We start from the raw sequence: 22925 nt of genomic DNA, 5'->3' as shown, positions 1-22925 counted from the left end.
CTGTTGAGTCGGTGGGCCTGCTTCAGTCTCGGATTCCACAGAGCCCAGTCCAGACACTGGAGGCCTTTGTCTGGGTCCCAAACCTGACCAACAAGCCTGATATATATGCTAGAGGCCAGAGCTAATACTCTGGTCCATTGTGGGTGAAAGTCATCTTAGGCCCACTTTTATCCCCAGGAGCAATATCCACTGACCAGAAAACACTGAGGAAGGGTCGTAATAGCTGAAGCTTGTCACATCCTCAATTCCTCCACCCAACACCACATCAACACATGGGAATTCTCATTTATTTTTCACCCTTAACAAGGAGGTGGGAAGGCTTGCCTCTTCCTCACCTCTGTTCTTTCCATCTGGGAATATTCACCTCCAACCCTCCTTCCCTTCCTTCCGGGAGGCCTTGGTCAGTGGAGACAGTCTCTGAGGACTGCTTGAGCTGGTGGGGATGAAGAAGCTGAAATGGAGATCCCCAAGGGATGGCGTCACTTTCCTGCCAACTCCCTCATCGCCTCTCCTTCAAAGCGAAAGCAGTGCCAACCTTCAGCTTCCGTCAGATCTTGGGCTCCTAGGGCCTTATACAAGTCCATAGCCCCCTTGTTCCAGTCTAGGACTGCCAGGCGGAACTGGGAGCAGCCCTTATCCAGGGCCACCTGTGGGAGAAGACACCACTCACTTTCCTGGGTCAAAAAGGAAAAGACTTTCTCGCCCTCCATTCAACCCAGGTGCCTCCCATACAGCTCTGCTTTGCCAGGGCCCAGCTTGTAGCTCCATCCCTCTCCTCACCTCAGCCACTTTTTTGATTATTTCGGAGCCAATTCCCTGACCTGATGTGGGGAGAAAAAGGCAAAAAGAGGGATTGTCTGAGTTGAAGGGGATCAGAAAAGACCATAGGCTAGGATTAAGAGGCAAGGGATGGTGGTCCAGTCTATGGGTTGCTTTTCTCCCAGCCCGGCCTCTGCCCAGTACCCCGATACTCTGGCTTCACGTAGATGTCTTCCAGATAAATGTTTCGTCCCTTCCATGTGCTGTAGATGAAGTAGTATAGCCCATAGCCCACCACACAGGGCCCTGAGAGAGAAAAAAAGAAGGGTCAGGCCGCTGGGCACCTGGGGGAGAGACCTTTGAGGCTGACTGGAGAAGGCACCTCTGAGATAGGGGTGCTCTTACCCTGTGGCTCCCCGGGGACAGGAAGAATCTCTGCTACCAAACAGTGATAGAAAGGATTCTCTCCAAAGCCATCTTCTCTCAGGGCTGCAGAGACCGGAGTTGTGACAAAGAGATGGAGAAAGAAGGCCTGGGTGTGTGCCCAGTCTGGAGTTACTGCCTGGGGAACCCATCCGTCACTTCCACCCCAGCCTCCGTCAGGACTCAGGTGTTGGGTCCGTACCTTCTTCACTGATCTTCACCTGGTCTGAGAGTTTCTCGTACTCAGCGAGTTCCTACAGCGTGCGGACAGAGGCTAGATTAAGGCAGGAGGGCCTCGCTGCTCCCAGAGCAGGAGCCCCCGGCGTGCTCCTCCCTCTGCTTTCACCTCCTCCTTCCCGCCCCCACTCCAGCAGCGCCGCTCTGACCCCCTCTGGGACCCCGGTTTCCGGCCCGCAGCCCTCACCCGAATCAGCCTCAGGATATTTCCACAGTCTCCCTCCTTGGCTTCTCGGATCAGCACGGAAGCCATCCCGATCTCCACCGTCTGGGACCGAAGTCCAGGATCCCCACTTCCGTTCTGCAGGACCGGGCGAAGAGCAACGGGGACCCTTTAAGGAGCCTCCAAATTCGGATCCCGGAAAGCCGGGGGAGTGGTGGGGGCGCCGCGGGCTGGGAAGCAGAAGCCCGATTCCGGCTGCCGCGGGGCCGAGAGAGTGGTGGGACTAGCGGTCCTCACGGCCTGGTAGCCCCTAATTTCGGGCCCCGCCAGCGCGCACCTGCCAGCCAATCAGCTTGCAGAGCAGGCATGTCCCCGCCCCCCGCCCCGCGCCCCCCCCCCCCCCCCCCCCCCCCGCCAGCTCTGCCCCTATGGCCGGGTCTCTTGACCGCACTCCCCGCAGGGGTCAAGGCTGGACTGCCGAGGCTTCCTCGTTGTTGTTATCTGGGTGTTCCAGCCTCCGCTGGAGAAACCCCACGGCTCAAAAGATACCTCCTTCTTTAACTGAAGTGTGCAGTGATTACCTGCTCTACCCTTCACCCCAACTCACCCATTCCAGCCCACCCAGACTCGGGGTGAGCCCCAAGACCTCCAGCTCTTGCCTACTCGCTCAAAGTGTTACTTCTCTTGGGGGCATTTGTATTTTAAGATGGGTCAGGGAGAGGGTGATGAATTTCTACTGGTAAATGGTTAGGCCTTGTAGTAGACGGCTAAGAGAAGATAATGGAGGGGAGGGACCAGGACTCTTAGTATCCACTGAATCACACTCAGAGACAACACCTCCCTATGCAGCAAGCCTCAGAGGCCTGGGAAAATACTGAGGGAGGCGCTCAGAGCAGATACCAGGCACTGTGCCTGTATCATCTCGATTCATCCTCATTCACAGTAACTCCGGAAAGTAAGTATTTTTCACATTTTGCAGACAAGGACACTAAAGCACACAGGTGGGGTGACTTGCCCACAGTCACCCAGCTAGTATTTGGGATTCCATGTCTCAGCTCTAGGCCTTACGGAGGATGCTACCTGGGGATCCGGGCATGGCTGTTTCTAGATCTCATGTTTGCCTTCAAGGCAGCCTCCGCAGGTGGGCAGAAGGCTTGGAGGACCCAGGTCAGGCTCTAGAAGGAGAGGGGAAGTGAGGTGTCCTCTCCCAGCTCAGAAACTTTCTCAGCAGTGGTGGAGGGTAGTGGAGGAACTCTGTCCCTCACTGCATTTGTCCTCAGAGGGGCCGTAGGGTCAGTGGCCCTGTCTCCTGCCCCCCTTCTTCCCCCGGGGCAACCTTTAACCCTCCACCAACCATGTGCGACGCTGCCTGCCCCCACGCATTCTCCTCAGAGTTGTCTGAGGCGCAGAGAGGACCGCGGCTGATTATGGAGAGCGGAGGTCCACCGGCCACATGGCATGGGCTGCCGCTGCTGCTGCTACTACTGCTGCCTCCCAGCCACGAAGGACGGACCGTGAGACATACTCTCCCCAGACAGGTGCAGGAGCAGGACAGGGCGCTAAGCCCTGTGTGTGTTTAAGTGAGCTACACTTTAGCTCTGCTGTCTTCCTTCCTTTCCTCCTCTGGCCTTGTAGCAGTGCTTCTCCCTCCTGTCTGTCTCTGGCACGTCTCATTTCAGCTTGTTTATTTTTCTCTCTGGCAGAGGACTCAGGACCGGCCTGCTCTGCACCTCAGCAATGGCCCTGGACAAGAACCTGTAACCATCATGACCTTTAACCTCACCAAGATCATAAAGTATGGGGTTGACCTAATTCTTTGACCTAGTCCCCTGACCTCACCCTCTCTCCATCAGCTTCTCTCTCTTTTTTTTTTTTTTTTCTTTATTTAATTGAAGTATAGTTGATTTACAATGTTGCATTAGTTTCTGGGGTACAGCAAAGTGATTGAATTTTATATATATATGTATTTATGATACATGTTATATATATATATATTCTTTTACAGGTTCTTTTGCATTATGGTTTATTACAAGATATTGAATATAGTTTCCTGTGCTATACAGTAGGACCTTGTTGCTTATCTTTTTTTTTTTTTTCCAAAAATATTCTTTATTGAGGTCATTGCTCCTAAAACAGAAGCAAAAAGCAGAGATTATACTTGGTAGTAAGATGTGATTAAAAAAAAAAAGATGATAAAATATAAGCTGGCACATTTCAAGGAATAAGCAACAGAGGTTGCTTATCTATTTTATATATAGTACTTTGTATCTGTTAATCCAAACTCCCAGTTTATCCCTCCCCACCTTCCCCTTTGGTAGCCATGAGTTTGTTTTTTATGTCTGTGAGTCTGTTTCTGTTTTGCAAATAAGTTCATTTGTATCAGTTTTTAAATTCCACTTGTAAGTGATAGCATATGGTATTTTGTCTTTGTCTGATTTACTTCACTTAGTATGATAATCTCTAGGTCCATCCATGTTGCTGCAGATGGCATCGTTTCATTCTTAAGTATTTATTTATTTGGCTGTGCCGGGTCTTATTTGCAGCATATGGAATCTTCGTTGCGGCATTCAGGATCTTTAGTTGCCGCATGTGGGATCTAGTTCCCTGACCAGGGATTGAACCCAGGCCCCCTGCAGTGGGAGCTCAGAGTCGTAACCACTGGACCACCAGGGAAGTCCTTGTTTCATTCTTTTTCATGGCGGAGTAATATTCCATTGCATATATGTACCACATATTCTTTATCCATTCATCTATCGATGGACCTTTAGGTTGCTTCCGTCTTAGCTATTATAAACAGTGCACCAGCCCCTCTCTTTTCCCTGTCTCCCTGTCCTTCTCTCTCCCTGAACTCCACCTCCCTCAACCTCACGTCTATGCTCAAAGAGCACACCCCATACACAGTCTTTCCTTCTGTGTCCTTCCAGAACCTCCTCCTCCTTTGAGTTTCGGACCTGGGATCCAGAGGGAGTGATTTTTTATGGTGATACCAACCCAGAGGATGACTGGTTTGTGCTGGGACTTCGGGATGGCAGACCTGAGATCCAGCTTCATAATCACTGGGCCCAACTTACAGTGGGCGCTGGACCCCGGCTGGACGATGGGAGGTGGCACCAGGTAAGCCAGATCTGGTCCTGAGGGAGGGGTGTCTTGAGCTGGTCTGAGGAAGGGAATGGAACCAAGTTATTGGGCATCCCTTTACCATTGTCATCTCATTGAATCCACACAAAAGCCCCATGAAATTGCTTTTTTTTTTTTTTTTTGGCCATACCTCTTGGCATGCAGGATCTTATTTCCCTGACCAGGGATCAAACCCATGCCCCCCAACAGTGGAAGCGCAGAGTCTTTTTTTTTTTTTTTAATATAATTTTATTTATTTTTTTGGCTGCATTGGGTCTTTGTTGCGGTGCGCAGGCTTCTCATTGCGGTGGCTTCTCTTGTTGTGGAGCACGGGCTCTAGAACGCAGGCTCAGTAGTTGTGGCGCACGGGCTTAGTTTCTCCGAGACATGTGGGATCTTCCCGGACCAGGGATCGAACCCGTGTCCCCTGCATTGGCAGGCGGATTCTGAACCACTGCACCACCAGGGAAGTCCCGGAATCGCAGAGTCTTAACCACTAGACCACCAAGGAAGTCCCAGAAGTTGCTATTCTTGTCCCCATTTTTTCAGAAGGGAGTTCTGAGGCTTAGTTAGTATGTAAGTGACAAGTCCAGAGTGAGCTGGGGATGCCAGCTGACTCTTCAAGTACATGTTCTTTCTGCCGTACTAGACTGCCTCTGGTAGGTTCAAGTCTTTTTTCGTAGATGGTTGTTCAGCAGTTAGTTGTGATTTTGGTGTCTTCGTGAGAGGAGGTGAGCTCAAGTCCTTCTACTCCGCCATCTTCAGTATGGCATTTTCTAGACTGCCTCTGAAGAAAGTAGTGGAGGCAGGCCCCAGGAACCTCTGATTCTTCTTCTCTTTTTCTTCTTGCAGATGGAAGTGAAGATCCATGGGGATTCTGTGATGCTGGGGGTGGATGCGGAGGAGGTGCTGCACCTGAGGCAGGTCTCTGGGCCACTGGCGAACAAACCCCAGCCCATCATGAGGATTGCTCTGGGGGGGCTGCTCTTCCCTGCCTCCAAACTCCGGTTGCCGGTAACTGCGTCGCAGGGGCAGGAACCATGACCAAAGCTCGTAAAGCATTGCTGGCTGGATGGCTGTGGGGGTCTAAGTCCACACTTCAAGGAGGGGGGATGGGGTGAGAGCTGCACGGGGGAGGCCAAGTGCTTGCGTCTTGGAGGGGAATAAACAGGGTGGGAGTCTGGGACTGGGGCTCAGATATCCTGATTCCAGCATCCCCCGCATCTTCCCTTCCCCCCACGGGCTCCAGCTGGTCCCTGCCCTGGACGGCTGCCTGCGCCGGGATGACTGGCTGGACCAGCAGGCCCGGACCTCAGCATCTGTCCCCACTAGTCTCAGAAGCTGTGCTGTACAGTCTCAACCTGGGATATTCTTCCCGCCAGGGACTGGTGCAGAATTCAGTTTCCAAGGTAAAGGTTATTTTGCCCTCCATGGCCAGCTCTGTGTCCATTTCCCTCCAGCACTAGCCCCTTCCCTCCATGAATCCCCAGCCTTCAGACCTCAGGAGGATCATTTCTCCCCCCAGACATTCCCCGGCCTCATGGAGAGCCCTGGGCTTTCTCCTTGGACCTGGGACTCCAGCTAGCAGCAGGCTCAGGCCACCTCCTTGCCCTTGGGACCCCAGAAAACCCTTCTTGGCTCAGCCTCCAACTCCAAGATCAAGTAAGAGGGGGATGCTGCCCGTATTCAGTGGAACCTGGGAGGAGTGGGAGAAAAGGGGACTCTAAAATGTCAATATTACGAAAAAATAAAGAAATCAAAATAAAATAAAATGTCAATATTACGATGGTTTAAGGGTTGGGGTGGGCGGGCAGAGACACATATTAAAGCTGCCCACAGCAAACAGTGACTTTTAGTTAGATTATATATTTACTTGGGGAGGGTGTGGTTTTATAGAGGGCCAAGCCAGGAGAGTTAAGGCAGGATGGAGGTGGTGGGAATGGCCAGTAGATAGACTGCACGGCTAAGAGATGGAATTAAGGCAGCCAGGGGTGGGGCCACACAGAGCAGATGCAGTTCATTCTTTCCTCCCCCACTTATGTCCCTTCCCACACACTCTGCAGGAAGTGGTGCTGTCTTCTGTGTCAGGGCCAGGGCTGGATCTGCCCCTCGTCTTGGGGATCACTCTTCAGCTGAAGCTGACTGTGTCCAGGGTGGTTTTGAGCCAGGGGACAAAGAAGGAGATCCTTGCTCTGCCTCCAATGGGCCCTGGCTCCCTCCTCAACCTCTGGGCCCAGACGCAGGGGCGTCTCTTCCTGGGGGCTTTGCCAGGTAAGAAAGTGATGTTGAAGTTTCTCAGCACACCATGGGAAACAGCTAAGGGGAAGGGAAGAGGTGGGAAGGGATGCATTTTTAGGGGAAGGAAATTTCTGCGAGGGAAGAGGAGAAGGCCACAAGAAGAGAGAGGATAAGGGGACAGTGGGAGGAAGTGCTTTAAAAAATTTAGGTTAGAGGACTGGAAAAGTGGGGAGGAGCTTCTGGACCCCAGCCACCCTAATGCCTCCTCCATACTACCTCCCTCTAGGAGAGGCCTCTTCTGCATCCTTTTGCTTGGATGGCCTTTGGGCACAAGGCCAGAGGCTGGACATGGACCGGGCCCTGAGCAGAAGCCAGGACATCTGGACTCACAGCTGCCCCCAGAGCCCAGGCAATGGCACTGACACTACCCATTAAATCCCCACCTAAGAACCTCCTTTGAATGTCACTCATTCATTTATTTAACAAATATTTACTGTGCATCTGCAATGTACCAGGCACTGTGCTGAGCATCGGGTTGCAATGATGAACAAAACTAACCCTGCTTCGGGACTTCCCTAGTGCCAGTGGTTAAGACTCCGAGCTCCCAATGCAGGGGGCCTGGATTCGATCCCTGGTCGGGGAACTGAGATCCTGCATGCCACACATTGCGGCCAAACAAAACAAAACAAAAAACTAACCCTGCTTCCTGCCCTCTCGGTGCCTGTGGTCCCCCGGGAGAGGCAGGCATCCATCAAAGACTAACAAGTGAGTGGATAATTGGAAACTCTGATATGCACCATAAAGGAACAGTCAGGGAACTGAGAAAGCTTGAAGGCCAGTGGCCTTGACCTAGGCTGGGGATCAAGGAGGGCTTCCTGAGGAAGTGGTGACTTCTTAGGCTGAGATCCCAGCAACAGCACCCACAGACGCACACACCCCAGATGCGAGTCACTTCCTGGGAGCCAGGAGCCCACCTCCTTCCCCAGCAGCTGCTGCCTTGGGGCTTTAGCTTTGTCCCTCTGAGGCTGGTCCCCAGAAATCAGGAGGGAAGGAAAGAGATGAGATTTTGTTGTCCTTTAGACAGGCCACTGCTATCCAAGAAAGGAGCAGCAGGGGGCGTGAGTGGGTCATAGAGAGATGGAGCCCTTTGGGAAAAGGGGTAGAGGCAGCAGGGAGAAAGAAAAGGGCGGGGGGGGGGGGGGGAGAGCAGAGGGAGAAGGCTGCCTCTATCTCTCCTCATCTCGGCCTACTAACTGCGTTCCCAGACGAATTTGTCTTTACTCCATTAAACAGGAACTGGCTTGTGCTGGTCCCAGCTGGAAAGAACAGACAGAGTCGGGAATATCTCTGCCCTCAAAGAATATATAGTGACCCAGCCCTCAGCCCCCAGACCTCTGGAGAATCCTGGTGCCCCATCTCCTCCCTGGGGTACCCTCCTGCCTCAGCCCCCAGCTCCCTGGGAAACTTCATGCCCATCCCCCATCTCCAGACCCCATGGGGATCCCAGTGTCCCAGCTTCCTAGGTTACAAGGATTTTCCTACCAGTAACCCAGGCAACAGGGTGAGTCACTCTTTGGACCTGCTGTCCCCCTTCTACAAGGATTAGCCAGGACCTAAATGACCCCAGAGAGTCTCTGGGTTGGAAGACACATCCTAGGCCCCTCCTTGGACCCTCACAATCTCAAGTTTGCAAGTCTATAGCTGCCTCCTTCCCGTCAGAGTGTTTTGCAGGAGAGTCCTCAGCATGTCCAGAGAGCCCAAATTCAACTCTGGTCCCTGGGCAATGTTCAGGGTCAGCCTGGGCCACTTGAATAAGTTCATTCAACTGATATTTACTGAGCACCTACTGTGTACCAGGCACTGTTCTAGACACTGAGAATGCATTGATGAAAAGGATAGACATAATCCCTGCGCTTATGAAGTTCACAGTATAAGAGAGGAGACAGCCAGATAGTCCATAAACAAAAATAAATAAGCAAGGTCATTTCAGATAGTGGTTGTCTCTATAAAGGGAATAAAATCCTGTAGTAGAATCAAGGGTGGTAGGGGAGGGGCAGCATTAGCCGGGTGGTCAGGGAAGCCCTCTCTGAGGCAGTGTCATTTGAGCAGAGACCTGAATAGAAACCTGAAAAGAAACCAGTCCTGTGGGGGTCTCGGGTATGAGCAATCCAGTGGGGAGAGAGGCTCAAGGGCTTGAACACACCTGGTCCCCACCAAGGGGGTTGTTCTGAGTGGCAACTTCCTGGCCTTGTGTCCCTGAGGAATCTCCCAAGGGCTAGCTTTTCTCTCCTCCCTCTACCCCGTCCTGTCCAGGACACTGTGCTCCCAGCCTCTCTTTCTCCAGCCTGCCCTAGATTCCAAGATTCCTGATTACCATCCAGAGCTGTCTACACTCTTTCATTAAGACTCACTCTGCTTTTACACAGACTCTGCCAGGCTCCCACCAAGGGCACCTACAATACCAGCCCAGTGTCCCCTGCCTCTCCCACACCCCTAAAAACCATTCTGGAGCTTGACAGCATATGCTGTAGGCTCCAAGCCTGGTCTACCCACTCACTCCACCCTGTGTGTTACCTCTCTTCCCTTCCCTCCTTCCTTCTCTCTCGCTCTCTCTCTCTCCCTCTTTCTTTCTTTCAACTAACATTTATTGGACCCTGATAGTATGCCAAACACTGTGTTAGGTACTCCATAGGGACTCCAGAAATGAATAAGACTTGGTCCTGGCCCTGGAGAACAGGGGTCTGGGGAGAGAGATAGATATGTAAAATGATTTAATAGGGATCTCTTAGGAAGTGCCAGGAACTTGAACAAATGACTAAACCTCTTTACCTTTCAGGTTCCCCATCTACAAAATGGGCAAGTCACCCTACTCAGGGTTGCCGGGAGGGTTTGGTGGAATCATGTAAGTCAGATGTGTAGCGCAGTGCTTGGCATATAGAAAGTGCTCTCTGTATGAGAGATGTTGCTCTTGTTGATATCATTAGCCTCCTGCATAGTTCTTGAAATATAAGTCTGAGCCTGCCGGGTATGGAAGATAAGGAAGGGTGTGTGATGTGGCTGAACTGGGGGCAGGCTGAGATGGAATGAGGGCAGACTGGGAAGGCTCCTTGGGCCACGGGGTGAGAGGCCTTGTATGTCCTGCTGAGGAGTTGGGGCTTGATCTAGTCAGCGGAGGAACATCTGTGTTTCTTTCCTTTTTTTTAAATTGTGGTAAAATACACATAACATAAAATTTATCATCTTAACCAATTTTTTGAGGAATTTACGATTTAATCAAGATATATTGAATACATGGATGAAATGAAAAGCCGACAGATAAAAAACATTTATACATTCGTTCCAGGTGGCATGGTTTAAAGTCAGGCTAAGTCTTTTAACGGTTACAGAATACAAATATATACCTTCATAAAATCACACATACCTTCATCACATAAAATAAAGACACTCTAGGCCATTACACAGACCATGATAAATTGCAAGAAAGGAGAGGTGCTACAATAGTAAATTCAAGACAGTCAGTTTTCCTCAGTCTTTTACCATCTTAACCATTTTTAAGTGTCCAGTTCAGTGGCATTAAGCTTCACAATGTTGTGCAAGTATCACCACCATCCATCTCCACAACTCTTCATCTTGTAAAACTGAAAGTCTGTACCCATTAAATAATAACCCCCTACTTTTCCTCCCCCCGCCCCCATATCTGTGTTTTGGAGCTCTCTTCTTTCCTTGTCCTTGTCTCTACAAAGACCCATCTTGCTGGGAACCCAAACAGCTGAGTCCCTGGGATTTGGTTGGTATGGGGAAGGGAGTCATTGGGCACAGACCTAAGACAGGCTCTGGGTATGGGAGAGGGGATGTGGGAGCTCTTATTCCCTTCCTCCTTTCTGGAGATGCTGGAGGGAGGGCTGGGTTCCGGAAAGAGGTTGGAGGTTTGTAATGGCTCTTTGCCCCCTCACTCCTTCCTCAGCTTGTTTCCCTGTGAACACCAATGCTGCATGGAGTAGCGTGTTCTTTCCTCCCTACCCCCAACCCTCCTCATGCTGACCTCACCTTTAGGAGAAGGCATGGAAGGCAGCAACACTATCTCAGCCTTACCCCAGAACTGCCCTAAAGGTACAGAAGACATTCATTCTTTCTTTTCCAAGTGAGCCTGGGGTACAGGGCAGAGACTGAACCAACAGTCTGGAGGCCATCTGCAGGCCTGTGTTTGTCAGGCTGTGTGTGTTGAGGGTAAGATCCAGGCCTCATCTCTCCAGATCGAGACTGGCCCATTTCTGTGCTCCTTAACTGAAGAAGGAAAAGGCAAGTTGCTTCCCTGAGGTTTCTCGTAGAAGGAGCCATTCCATGTTTAAGCCCAATTCAGCAACCAGGCATTATCTTCGGTAGCTCTGTGGGTTGCTTGGGTATGGAGGATATATAGAAAGCCTTGCTCTGAAAGAGCTTACAGTCTAGCTGAAAAGATAAAATACAAGAGTTTTCAGCCCAGTTGCTCAAGACAAAAACCTAGGCACTAGCCATGGTCATCATTCTACTTCCTAAATAGATTCTGAACCCATCCTCTTGTCTCCATCTGCAAAGCTGCTGCCCTGGTCCAGGCCATCCATATCTCCCACCCGGACTGCTGCAAAGCCCTGCTACCTGGTCTCCTCGCTTCCCATGGTCCACTCTCACACGGCAGCCATGGTGATTTTCATTAAATTTAATCATGTCGATCCCTTGCTTAAAACCGTAGAATTAAGACTTCCCTGGCGGTCCAGTGGTTAAGACTCTGTGCTTCTACTGCAGGGGGCATGGGTTCGATCCCTGGTCGGGAAACTAAGATCTCATGTGCTGCACAATGCTGCCAAACAAACAACAACAAAAAACCCACAGAAAAATCCTAGAATTGTTTCTGTGATGGTTGGATTAAAATCCAAACTACTCCCTTTGGCGTACAAGGACCTGTACGATTTGGCCTCTGCCTACCTCTCAGATCTCTTGCTGTACCGATCTTGCTGTCCCTCATTCAAGCCCAGCCTTTGCACTCACCCTTCCCTCCACCTGGAAAGCTCTTCCCCTACATGTCGCTATGGCTCCTTTGGGTTACTTGCGGCAATTAAAAATTATCTCCTCAGTAAGGCCATCCATGCCCATGCAGGCACTCTGGCACATCACCCTGTTTTATTTTTTTCTGCATAATATTAACATTATTTAATTTGTTTGTTTTTATTGTTTATTGGAATGGGAGTCCCAGGAGCACAGGGACCAGAATAGTGCCTGGCTCTAAGCAAATGCTCATTAGGTACACATTGAATGAATGAATGGGAGTCGGGGCTGGACTCTGAAGGGTCTTCCAGGATGCGGAAATGAAATGGACAAAGGTGTAAAGTCAGGAGTAAGCACAGCCTGTCCCAGGAGTGGCCAGCTCAGCTCCAGCAGAGGACTAGTTGGGGCCTAGTGGCAAAGGAGGTTGGGGATACAGACTGGGTCTAGATATGGAGTACCCTGAAGGTTAGACTGAAGAATCAGGACTGCATCCTGCAGGGTCACAGGAAGCCACCGAAGACCTTTGAGCTGAGGGGTGGCCTAATTAAAACTATATTTTGAGGGGCTTCCCTGGTGGTGCAGTGGTTGAGAATCTGCCTGCCAATGCAGGGGACACGGGTTCGAGCCCTGGTCTGGGAGGATCCCACATGCCGCGGAGCAACTAGGCCCGTGAGCCACAACTACTGAGCCTGCGCGTCTGGAGCCTGTGCTCCGCAACAAGAGAGGCCGCGACAGTGAGAGGCCCGCACACCGCGATGAAGAGTGGCCCCCGCTTGCCGCAACTAGAGAAAGCCCTCGCACAGAAACGAAGACCCAACACAGCCAAAAATAAATAAATTAAAAAAATAAAATAAAATAAGGTACCGCTTACTTTAAAAAACAAAACAAAACAAAACAAAAAACAACAAAACAAAAACTGTATTTTGAGAAAATTAATCCAGAGTCTGCTGCAGAAGGGACTGAAGTAAGACCAGCTGCATAATTTGTGGGACCCAGTGCAATATGAAAATGTGGAATCCCTTGTTCAAAAAGCAGGAAAAAAGTGCTGTTCGGGTACTAAAGTATAAAATATTTTCCTTTCTTCCATGGTTCTTCTCTCGACTTTTCATGGTATTTTAAATTTATTTAATGTTATTCTAGATAAAGAAAATAACATTTTGGGGACTTCCCTGGTAGTCCAGGGGTTAAGAATCCGCCTTCCAATTCAGGGGACTCGGGTTCGATCCCTGGTCGGGGAACTAACATCCCACATGCCGTGGGGCAACTAAGCCCACGCACCACAACTACTGAGCCTGCGTGCTCCGGAGCCCGCACGCCACAACCAGAGAGCCTGCACGCCACAACTAAGAGCTGACACAGCCTAAATAAATAAATATTTTTAAAAAAGAAAATAACATTTTTAAAAATAAATTTATTTATTTATTTTTGGCTACATTGGGTCTTCATTGCTGCATGCGGGCTTTCTCTAGTTGCGGAGAGCAGGGGGTACTCTTCGTTGCGGTGCGCGGGCTTCTTATTGCGGTGGTTTCTCTTGTTGTGGAGCATGGGCTCTAGGCGGGTGGGCTTCAGTAGTTGTGGCACACGGGCTCAGTAGTTGTGGCTTGCGGGCCCTAGAGCGCAGGCTCAGTAGTTGTGAGCACGGGCTTAGTTGCTCCGAGACATGTGGGATCTTCCCGGACCAGGGCTCAAACCTGTGTCCCCTGCATTGGCAGGCGGATTCTTAACCACTGCGCCACCAAGGAAGTCCCAGATAATGATTCTGTTTTTTCTTTTTTTTTTTTTTTTATGGCTGTGTTGGGTCTTCGTTTCTGTGCGAGGACTTTCTCTAGTTGTGGCAAGCGGGGGCACTCTTCATCGCGGTGCGCCAGATAATGATTCTTAACAGGAGGTCTTTGGAGGCCCATGTACCTCCCTACTAGACTGTGGGTCTCTGGAGCCCTGTGAGAACCGCGACTTTACCTCCCCAGCGCTGGGTTGCACAAGGTCTCTAGTAGGTGCTCAATAAATGTCTGTTGACCCAAATGGGCAAATGAGAAGGGGAGTTCAGACATGGGGGTGGGAGGAGGCAGAACACCTAAGCAGATGGGGCTCCAGGGCTGGGGTCTCAGGGCAGTATTGGGGGCTGGGAATGCGGTGTTGGAAGGGCTTTTTTGTCCCCCTAATATTTACTTGGTCGCGTCAGGTTTTCGTTGTAGCAGGCGGGCTCCTTAGTTGCGGCATGCACGGGGGATCTAGTTCCCTGACCAGGGATGGAACCAGGGCCCCCTGCATTGGAAGCGCGGAGTCTTAACCACTGCACCACCAGGGGAGTCCCTGGAAGGGTTTCATGAGGGATGTGGTGGGAAGGCAGGGAAGCCCCCAGGCTTGGGGAGAACCAGGTGGTGGGAGAAGCGGCAGTGGGACTGGAGAAGGAGGTGTCGGGGGGATTGGTAGCAGCTCCCATAAGGGGACTTCCTCTCCTGTGGTGGCCTCTATTGATCTCTTTGAGGCCTGTTCTAGCTTCCAGCCCGGCTGGTGTAGTACCTCAGCTGGTCTCTTCGATCTGTTTTTCTTCATCTCTGGCTCCTTCTCTATTCGTCTCACATTCTGCCCTGTCTCCTGGATCTTAGTCTCTTTCTAACTCCCTGCCTGGGGCCCCCATCTCAGCATATATCTGCTTTCCTCTCTGTCTTCTGTGTCTCCCGGGGGTTATCTTTCCCTCTACTCCGCCCGGACACGCCCTCTATCCTCTCCACCCACCCAGATCTAGTCCAGTACCTGGGGTGGGGGTAAGGGAGAGACCTCTAGGTCCTGAAGAGGCGTCAGGGGGGCGGGCCCAATTCCTTTCTCCAAATTTGCGTATGCATGAAGTCGCCCAGGCCAGCAGCGAGGAGGCGGGGCCTCTGGGGGGGTGGGAAGGGGGCGGGCACCCACGGAGCCGCGGAGTATATAGACTGCGCGCCGCGGCTGCCGACCCCGCACTGCTGAAGAGCGGAGCCTCCGCCCGGGGGACCCCTATCCCTGCCTGTCCCCCCCAACTGCGCGTCCCCACCCCACCCCACCCCCGCAGCCGAGCCACCGCTGGTGCGGCGGTCTCCGCTCGGCAGAAGAGCCTTGAACGGTCACCACCCCCCTCCACAGCCTCTTTGCATCTCGGATTTCGGGGCGGCCCCCTCCCCCACCTCTCCCTGCCTCTTTGCACCCCGATTTTTTATGCGCTTCTCTCGGGTTTTGCAGCCGTCTATTTTTGCATCCCTTTTCGTTTTGCTTCTGGGAGGTTTGGGGGGTGAAGCTGCGTTCGCACCCCTTCCCCTTTTTATCCTCCCCTGCTCGGACAACCCCCCTTTTCATTGCAGTGGGGGGGGCCTAGGTTCTGTGCATTCTACGCCGCGCCGCCAGCACCCCGCAACGTGTGGCCCTGCGCCCCGGAATTTGCAGCAGCTGCATATCTGAGGGGGGGGGCTCTCCCTCGCCCCCGCTGCCTTTGCTTCCCGCGCGTTCTGGTGCGTGAGGGGGCTTCACGCGCCGCACCCCGGCTTCTCCGTAGCCCCCCGCCCCGCGCGGGACTCGCCCCCAGCCGTCAAGATGGTCATTCAGAAAGAGAAGAAGAGCTGCGGGCAGGTGGTTGAGGAGTGGAAGGAGTTCGTGTGGAACCCGAGGACGCACCAGTTCATGGGCCGCACCGGGACCAGCTGGGGTATGCGGGGCCGGCCGCGCGAGGGGTGGGGGGGGGTCCGCCGGGCGACGCCCCGGGGACACGAGGTCCCGCCGGCGCAGCCCCAGCTCCCTTCCCGGGTCCCCGGCGTCCGGCCCCCCTGCCGGGCTCTGGGCTGGGAGGGCGCCGAATCGCCGGTCTAATCTCCCTGGCTGGCCGCTGCGGAGGCGGAGAAAGTAGGTCACTGCCGCCTTCCCGCCCCCCGCGGAGCCCCCTCGCTCGGGGGGTCGCGGGCTCTGAGCGCGTGTCCGCGCCGCGGCGCTCGCGCTCGCTGTCGGGGGTCGGTCAGCTCGGCACAGTCGCCCCCCTTCCCCAGAAGAGAGACCCTTCCCTCCCTCTGACTCTCACTAGCTAGCCAGGCCCGTCTATTTTTAGCTCGAGCCCACCCCTTGGACCCTGGGAACGTTCATGAGCGGGCGGGTCTTGGAGAGGTGGGGTGTGTGTTGGAGGGGGTTCTTCACAGCGGAAGTTGTCTGTGTCCTACTACCGGGTGTTTTGGAGCCTTCTGTGACTGCTTGGCGGGCGGGGGGCTGTTGCGCCGGGGTGACATTGGGAGGTTTTCGGGGCTGGGTGTTCGGCTCAGATGTCGCAGGCGGAGGGAGTGGTCACTAGTGGTGAGACATGTACATCATCCGGCCCAGTGTGTCTGTGGGCTTGCGTGGCTTGGCTCCTTCCCCACCCATACCTTGGCGCCACTGGGGAGGCGTGGAGGGAGTTGCGTCTGGGTGAGGGTCCCGTGCTGGGCATAGGTGCCAGTGAGGGGTGGAATTCTTCCAAAAGGGATTTTCAAGCTGGGGAGTCGAAGCACAGGAGACATTGTGCGACACAGCTTACAGTTCATCCACACTAATTGAATGCTGTCCCCATTAGCCCAGCCACTTGGGGCACTTGAGGTGGGTCCGATGCAGTCCTTGCCGCAGGAAACTTGAAGTCCACTCCCTGGGACTGGAGGGATGGATCCACGAGTGCTTGGGAGAATCTGAGAAGGCTTCCTGAGTGAAGTGTCTTCTGAGATGGAAGGCCTGGGGGTCAGGGCTGGTGGAAAGAGCAGGTACTCACACTAGGCTGAGGAGTGATGGAGTGACGTGTCACATCCACCAAGGACCAGCTCTATGCCTGAAAGGCTATTGGAGGTCTACGTTTACTCCTGCCTCTGCCCTGGGTGCTGTGTGGGAATTGGGGGGTAGGGGGACTGTTGAAGGTTCTGGACAGCTGTCTCTGAGAGACTTTGTAGCTTGGCAGGAGCCTCATTCAAGGTTTGGCGTTTGTGGGGCTCTGAGAGAGAGATTTTGCTGTTTGAGTGTGGGCGTCCACACCCTGAGGGATGGGATAAGAGTTTGGCTGTGAATTGGGGCCAATGCCATCTTGAAAGTCATCGTGCTAGACAGCTTCAAGCATGAGTACCGATACAGTGGTATCAGATGTTGTGCCTTTTCAGGGCCACGAAGGTTGAGAAGTTGAGAACGTAATTTGTGGCAAAATGACTGTGGCCTATACTATGAGTTGTGCCAGCAACAAGAGTTTAGGTCTCTTGTGGCCTCCACAAGGTCGGGCTTCACTGTGCTGTGGGACCAGGAAGGGCTGGGAGTCATGGCTGGAAGCCAGACACAACTGCCGTTTTTCAGCTTGTCTCCTTTTGCTTCCAGGGGAAGGCTTCCCAAGGCTCTGCGATCCATTCCTGTGCAGAACCTCTGAGTGGGAGAGGGGTGTGTGGGGATAGGTCAGGTCATCGAGGGAGACCTGGAACCTGCTGACCCTGTTTCCTCCTCCTTAGCCTTTATCCTCCTCTTCTACCTCGTCTTCTATGGCTTCCTCACCGCCATGTTCACCCTCACCATGTGGGTGATGCTGCAGACGGTCTCTGACCATACCCCCAAGTACCAGGACCGACTGGCCACACCGGGTGAGTGATGAGGCTCCCCCACCAGCCACCCTAACTGCTCTCGTGCCCCCAGCTATCCAAAAGGAACTCACAGGCTGAGAACTGTCAGCTCTTCCCAGAGGTTTGGTTCTGATGATCCAGTCACCATGTGCTGGGGAGTTCTTTTTTTTTAATTACTTATTTATTTTATTTTTGGCTGCGTTGAGTCTTCATTGCCCACGCAGGCTTTCTCTAGTTGCGGCGAGTGGGGGCTACTCTTCATTGTGGTGTGCGGGCTTCTCATTGCGGTGGCTTCTCTTGTTGTGGAGCACGGGCTCTAGGCGTGTGGGCTTCAGTAGTTGTGGCACACGGGCTCAGTAGTTGTGGCTCGCAGGCTCTAGAGCGCAGGCTTGGTAGTTGTGGCGCACGGGCTTAGTTGCTCTGCAGCATGTGGGAGCTTCCCGGACCAGGGCTCAAACCCGTGTCCCCTGCATTGGCAGGCGGATTCTTAACCACTGCGCCACCAGGGAAGCCCTGGAGAGTTCTTCTTGAAGTCTGCCTTCCCATTTCCCACACCTGAGGGCTCTGTGATCTGGGGAGGTGGCAGATGTTCACAGGAGATCTCCCTCCCGGGAAGACGATCTCGGATCTTCACCTGTCCCTCACCCTGGTGTTCCCTATGTCCATCTTTTTCCCTCTGTGTGTGGTCCCTCATCGTATATATACCCCTCACTCTCGCCTTTGTTGATTAGGCTTGATGATTCGCCCTAAGACTGAGAACCTTGATGTCATTGTCAATGTCAGTGACACTGAAAGCTGGGACCAGCATGTTCAGAAGCTCAACAAGTTCCTGGAGTGTGAGTATGGGGCTGGTGATGTGGCTGTGCAGGACCTCGGGGCAGGGGACTGGGGACCCTGGGAGCAGAACATGAGGCCTGTGACTCTCCCCCCACCCCCCTTCCGTAGCTTACAATGACTCCATCCAAGCCCAAAAGAATGATGTCTGCCTCCCTGGGCGCTATTACGAACAACCAGATAACGGAGTTCTCAACTACCCAAAACGTGCCTGCCAGTTCAACCGGACCCAGCTGGGCGACTGCTCTGGCATTGGGGACCCCACCCACTATGGTTACAGCACGGGACAGCCCTGTGTCTTCATCAAGATGAACCGGGTACTCATGGCCTTAGTTCCCAGGGGGAACGGAGGAGGGAGCTGGGGCTACCATCTGCGGGCAGTTGCTTTCTTTTGCTGGGGCTCTTGGGCTTTGGGAGATCTTTAGATGTTTGAGTGGCTGAGAGAACAAGAGAGATGGGGCCATTGGAGGCTGAGATCGTGGTTGGAAGGCTGGATACTTGTGTCTTTGACAACTTCTTTCTTTAACCCTCACCACTCTCTCTCCTCGCTCCAGGTCATCAACTTCTACGCAGGAGCAAACCAGAGCATGAATGTTACCTGTGTGGGGAAGGTGAGTTTGTTGGGCCTTGTGCACCTGTTTGTCCTTCATTGTTTCCATGTCATTCACTCATCTCTCCCTATCTTCTTTGCTCCCAGAGGCTCCATCACTCTAGGGACAAGGGGGTAAGAGTGGGCTCCAGTATGGCTCAAACTCCAAGGGGCTGCCACCCGTCTTGCTTCTCTCTAGGATGCAGAAGTCTGCTCTTTTGTGTGGATAGACACCCCTTTCCTGACTCCACCCAAACCCCTGCTTCTGGCTTCTCTCCCTAATCCTTCCATGTTCTCCTCTATTCCCTGACCATGTCTTCTGCTCTCCATCCCATGTCTCTCCTATCCCTCAATTCTTCTTAGGTATCTGGTAGCTGCTGATCTGTAAGCACCACCTGCCACCACTAAGTTGTCCTTGGAACCCTGCTCCCCCCACCTCTGTCCTCTCTAGGAACTTCCTGCCCCTCTTCATTCATCCCCCTCCTTGTTTCCTACTGAGTCCTTACTCATTTATCTGTTCTCTCTTGGCTCCGCTCCAGAAACCGATTCCTGAGGATGGGGTAAGAATTTGGGGTGGGAGGGCAGTAGGAGGCTTCAGGCTCATTAGCGCCCTGGAGGCCTTCCCAGTCTGATGGAAGAGACGGGACACCCGCTCCTGCGCACGCGCAAACGCACCAGCCTCCGCGCTCAAGGGATACGGATATGAGACAGAATAATTTGGGGGTGAAGGAGGAACAAAGGGAAGTCTGGCGAGCGTCTGGGTTCCCTCACATGCTCTCCCCCACCCTCCTGCGCCCCCCACAGCGAGATGAAGATGCTGAGAATCTCGGCAACTTCGTCATGTTCCCTGCGAATGGCAACATCGACCTCATGTACTTCCCCTACTACGGCAAGAAGTTCCACGTAAGTCCCGTGGGAGGCCGGGTGCTGGCTCCTGCAGGGGAGCGGGGCCCTGGGGAGGAGGCTGAGTTGCCGCGGGCCTGGAGCCTCGCTCTCCTCCTCTGGCCCAGGTGAACTACACGCAGCCCCTGGTGGCCGTGAAGTTCCTGAATGTGACCCCCAACGTGGAGGTGAACGTGGAGTGCCGCGTCAACGCTGCCAACATCGCCACTGACGACGAGCGCGACAAGTTTGCTGGGCGCGTGGCCTTCAAACTGCGCATCAACAAAACCTGAGGCCCCTTCCTCCAGCCCCCACCTCTTTCCTACGGATGCTTCTGGAATATCCCTGACCCTGCCTGATCCCTCCCTCACCCACCCCAAAGGTATTTTTTATAACAGAGCTCTGGCTTGTCTGAGTCCCTTTTCCTTTACTTCTGAACCCGACCTGATGTCTGTCGTGATTGCCTGGCTACGCACATTTTCCACTATCTTCTTCCCACCCTAGCTCAGTCAGAGACAGGGAGATGGGACCCCAAGACGGTCACAGAGGAGTTGGGAGCCTTTCTAGTCGTGGTGTAGCTGTGAGTGGGGTGTCCTCACAGCTACCCACCTGTCCTGCCCTCTTATCCCCTGAGAGCTATAGAAAATGCCCACCCACCCACCTACACACACATCTCATTTCACCCCTTACTTCCAGACACTAAGGTGGCGCTGAATTCTGTTTTTTAAATTGAAGAATTGACTTACAACACTACGTTAGTTCCAGGTGCACAGCATAGGGATTTAGTATTTCTGTACGTTAGAGTGGTCACCAGTGTGGCCCTCTATCCCTCCATTCCAGCTCAGCTGCTGTCACCTTCCTCTGTCTCCCACACCTTCTGCCTGTCTACAACAGTCGCTGTCTCAGTGGCTTTTGACTTGTCTGGCTCCTCTGGCCGGTCTTTCCCCACTTCTCCATCCCCATTCCCTCCACTGAAAGGGGGACCGTTTGTAATTGAGGACCGGGTGGCTCTGTGGCCTTTTCCCTCTTTCCTGGCACATCTGGCTTCTCACCCCACGTTGACTACGTGAGCTGGGAATGAGGGTCTGAAGGAGAAGTCCATGTTGGTTCTTGAAAATTCTCTTCCTAGCGCCTCCTGTCACCCAGCTAGGCACTCAGAGGGGCGGGGTTGACCTAGGCTGAATGTCCACTTTGTTTTTGCCGATGGCTCCCTTCCCCCTGTTCGCTTTCCCAGAATATCCTGCAAGTTCCACTTCCCAGGCGCCCTGGGGGAGGGGCAGCCATTTTGGCTAGGTCCCCAGTGGCCACCTTGGAAACATCAGCTGGCTATGGGACTATTCCACCTCCTTCCCCTGGGCCCAGATATGCCCCCACCATTCTCTCTCTGGCTTCTCTTAGCAAGTTATCAACTAATCACTAACTCCTTCCCTTTTCTCTGCATGCCAGCCTGAAAATTGCAAATACCTCCTCCCTCTAAGGCTCTGAATTTCTTGGCTCCGTCTCCTTCAGACCCCTTTGCCTTCTTAAACAACCCCATAGTGCCCACAGAATGTTAAATGAGGGACTGCCTGTGATCTTGAGTTATAGAGGCATTTTAACTCTTTCTTTTCCCACGTCCTTCACTTCCTCACCTCTGACTTACTTTTTTTTGATGCTGCAGCTTCCACACCCCACCCACAGATGGACTCTCCCCTGTTTCTCTCTCGCTGGATCTGAGTCTCTTCCCTTTGGGTCCCCATGTTTTCCTGCACTCCCCTCACCCCAGTGGTCTTTCTCTGCAGTTATTTAATGCCTGTGTCAGATCTACTGTAAAAAGAGGATAAAGTACAATAAAATGAGAGCAATTATATATATAAATATATATCATACAGGGAGCCCTGTGTGCAGGTTGTTCCTTTCTGAGCATTTGGAAGAGCCCTGGGAAGGGGGTGGGGGGTGGATTTGGGTGACCTGGGAGTTACCCAACCCTGGGGGAGCCCCTCCCCAGCTTTGATCTCTTCCATCCAGTGTCCAACCTCCTAGATTGCTCCATCACGTATACTATCTTGAGATCACTCAATACAAGACAGGCAAGAAGCCTACATCCTTTCCTACAGCAATACTTATAAAGTGCCTACTATGTGCGTTCTAGGCACCAGGAAGACACAGTTATGAAAGAGGCAGTGTTCCTGCCCCCAAGGAACTCCCCAGTTTAACAGGAGAGGGGAGGAGCACACGAGAAACTCTCAAACCAGGTAGACCTAAATGTATTTCCAGGAAGGGGAGGAAGCTGGTGAGGACAAAATTCAGAGTGGTCACCAACTCCCTGTGGGGGCTTCGAAGGGCTTAAAGGATGTGGTGGTTTTGGGGGGAGAGACTAGCATCAGCAAATGCCTGGAGACAGATGAGGAAAATTGATCAGAAGAAACAGTTCTCAAAACAATATGAACCGTAGGAGCCCAGTTTTGTGCGTAAAAAGAGTACACACACAAGCATAGAAAAAAAGGATGGATGAGTCTATACCACAGTGTTGATTGTGGTATTTGTGGATGGCTTTAGAGCTAATTTTTTATTTTCTTGGGGCTTATTTGTTTTTGTTTGCAATGAGTTCCTCAATATGTGCCTTGAAAAATAATTTCATTACTTATGCATACACATATATACACAGTTTTATCATGAATGCATAGTACACACACACAGACACACACACAGAGGGATTGCTGGGTTTTGGTCATTGTTACACCAAAATTAGATCACATTATACACAATTTTGTGCATCTCACTGTGTTCACTCAATTTCACCTGGCCTGGTAGAGCTCTAATTCATCTTTTTAAATGGCTGCATAATATTTTTTTCTATTGGGTCATTCTTCCCTTGTTAATTTGTTAGAGCTCCTTGACAGTTGTAGATATAAACTGTTTTATGCATTGTAGAATTTCCCCCAATCGATTGTTTGCCTCTTGAGTTTGTGGTTTCTTTTACTGTTAAAAGTGGTTTCTTTTCCTTTTTTTTTTTTTTTGGCCACATCTCCTGGCTTGTGGGATCTTAGTTCTCCCGAGCAGGGATTGAACTCAGGCCCTCGGCAGTGTAAGCGTGAAGTCCTAA

General features: G+C 52.4%; 3 protein-coding genes across 7 annotated transcripts; 2 read left to right on the top strand and 1 right to left on the bottom strand.

Annotated features, from left to right (window-relative positions):
* Positions 1–273: 273 nt before the first annotated feature.
* SAT2 (spermidine/spermine N1-acetyltransferase family member 2) lies at positions 274–1907 on the bottom strand. 2 transcript variants are annotated; one of them, XM_061175496.1, is made up of 7 exons: positions 1607–1907; positions 1385–1436; positions 1165–1248; positions 964–1065; positions 781–821; positions 536–647; positions 274–451 (listed from the first exon to the last, which is right to left on the bottom strand). In XM_061175496.1, exons 1-7 carry the CDS (start codon positions 1670–1672, stop codon positions 402–404), a joined length of 507 nt encoding a protein of 168 aa, XP_061031479.1. In that variant the 5' UTR covers positions 1673–1907; the 3' UTR covers positions 274–401. The 2 variants fall into 2 exon arrangements, with proteins under 2 accessions (XP_061031479.1, XP_061031478.1); XM_061175495.1 differs by having other exon boundaries at positions 274–647.
* A 560-nt stretch (positions 1908–2467) lies between these two features.
* SHBG (sex hormone binding globulin) lies at positions 2468–7386 on the top strand. 3 transcript variants are annotated; one of them, XM_061175404.1, is made up of 8 exons: positions 2468–2537; positions 3286–3377; positions 4507–4696; positions 5552–5713; positions 5949–6108; positions 6225–6361; positions 6763–6970; positions 7224–7386. In XM_061175404.1, exons 2-8 carry the CDS (start codon positions 3349–3351, stop codon positions 7370–7372), a joined length of 1035 nt encoding a protein of 344 aa, XP_061031387.1. In that variant the 5' UTR covers positions 2468–2537; positions 3286–3348; the 3' UTR covers positions 7373–7386. The 3 variants fall into 3 exon arrangements, with proteins under 3 accessions (XP_061031387.1, XP_061031385.1, XP_061031388.1); XM_061175402.1 differs by lacking the exon at positions 2468–2537 and adding an exon at positions 2988–3120; XM_061175405.1 differs by lacking the exons at positions 2468–2537; positions 3286–3377 and having other exon boundaries at positions 4560–4658; positions 5606–5713.
* Positions 7387–14934: 7548 nt separating this feature from the next.
* ATP1B2 (ATPase Na+/K+ transporting subunit beta 2) lies at positions 14935–21675 on the top strand. Of its 2 annotated transcripts, XM_061175073.1 has the most exons (7): positions 14935–15635; positions 17428–17556; positions 18267–18371; positions 18481–18686; positions 18924–18980; positions 19763–19861; positions 19969–21675. In XM_061175073.1, the coding sequence occupies exons 1-7, from the start codon at positions 15524–15526 to the stop codon at positions 20131–20133; spliced, it is 873 nt and encodes a 290-aa protein (XP_061031056.1). In that variant the 5' UTR covers positions 14935–15523; the 3' UTR covers positions 20134–21675. The 2 variants fall into 2 exon arrangements, with proteins under 2 accessions (XP_061031056.1, XP_061031057.1); XM_061175074.1 differs by lacking the exon at positions 17428–17556.
* The last annotated feature ends 1250 nt before the right edge of the window (positions 21676–22925 follow it).

Source organism: Eubalaena glacialis, chromosome 19 (genome assembly GCF_028564815.1).
Source record: "Eubalaena glacialis isolate mEubGla1 chromosome 19, mEubGla1.1.hap2.+ XY, whole genome shotgun sequence".
Lineage (NCBI taxonomy): Eukaryota > Metazoa > Chordata > Mammalia > Artiodactyla > Balaenidae > Eubalaena > Eubalaena glacialis.
This window is presented reverse-complemented; position numbering and strand designations above follow the sequence as displayed.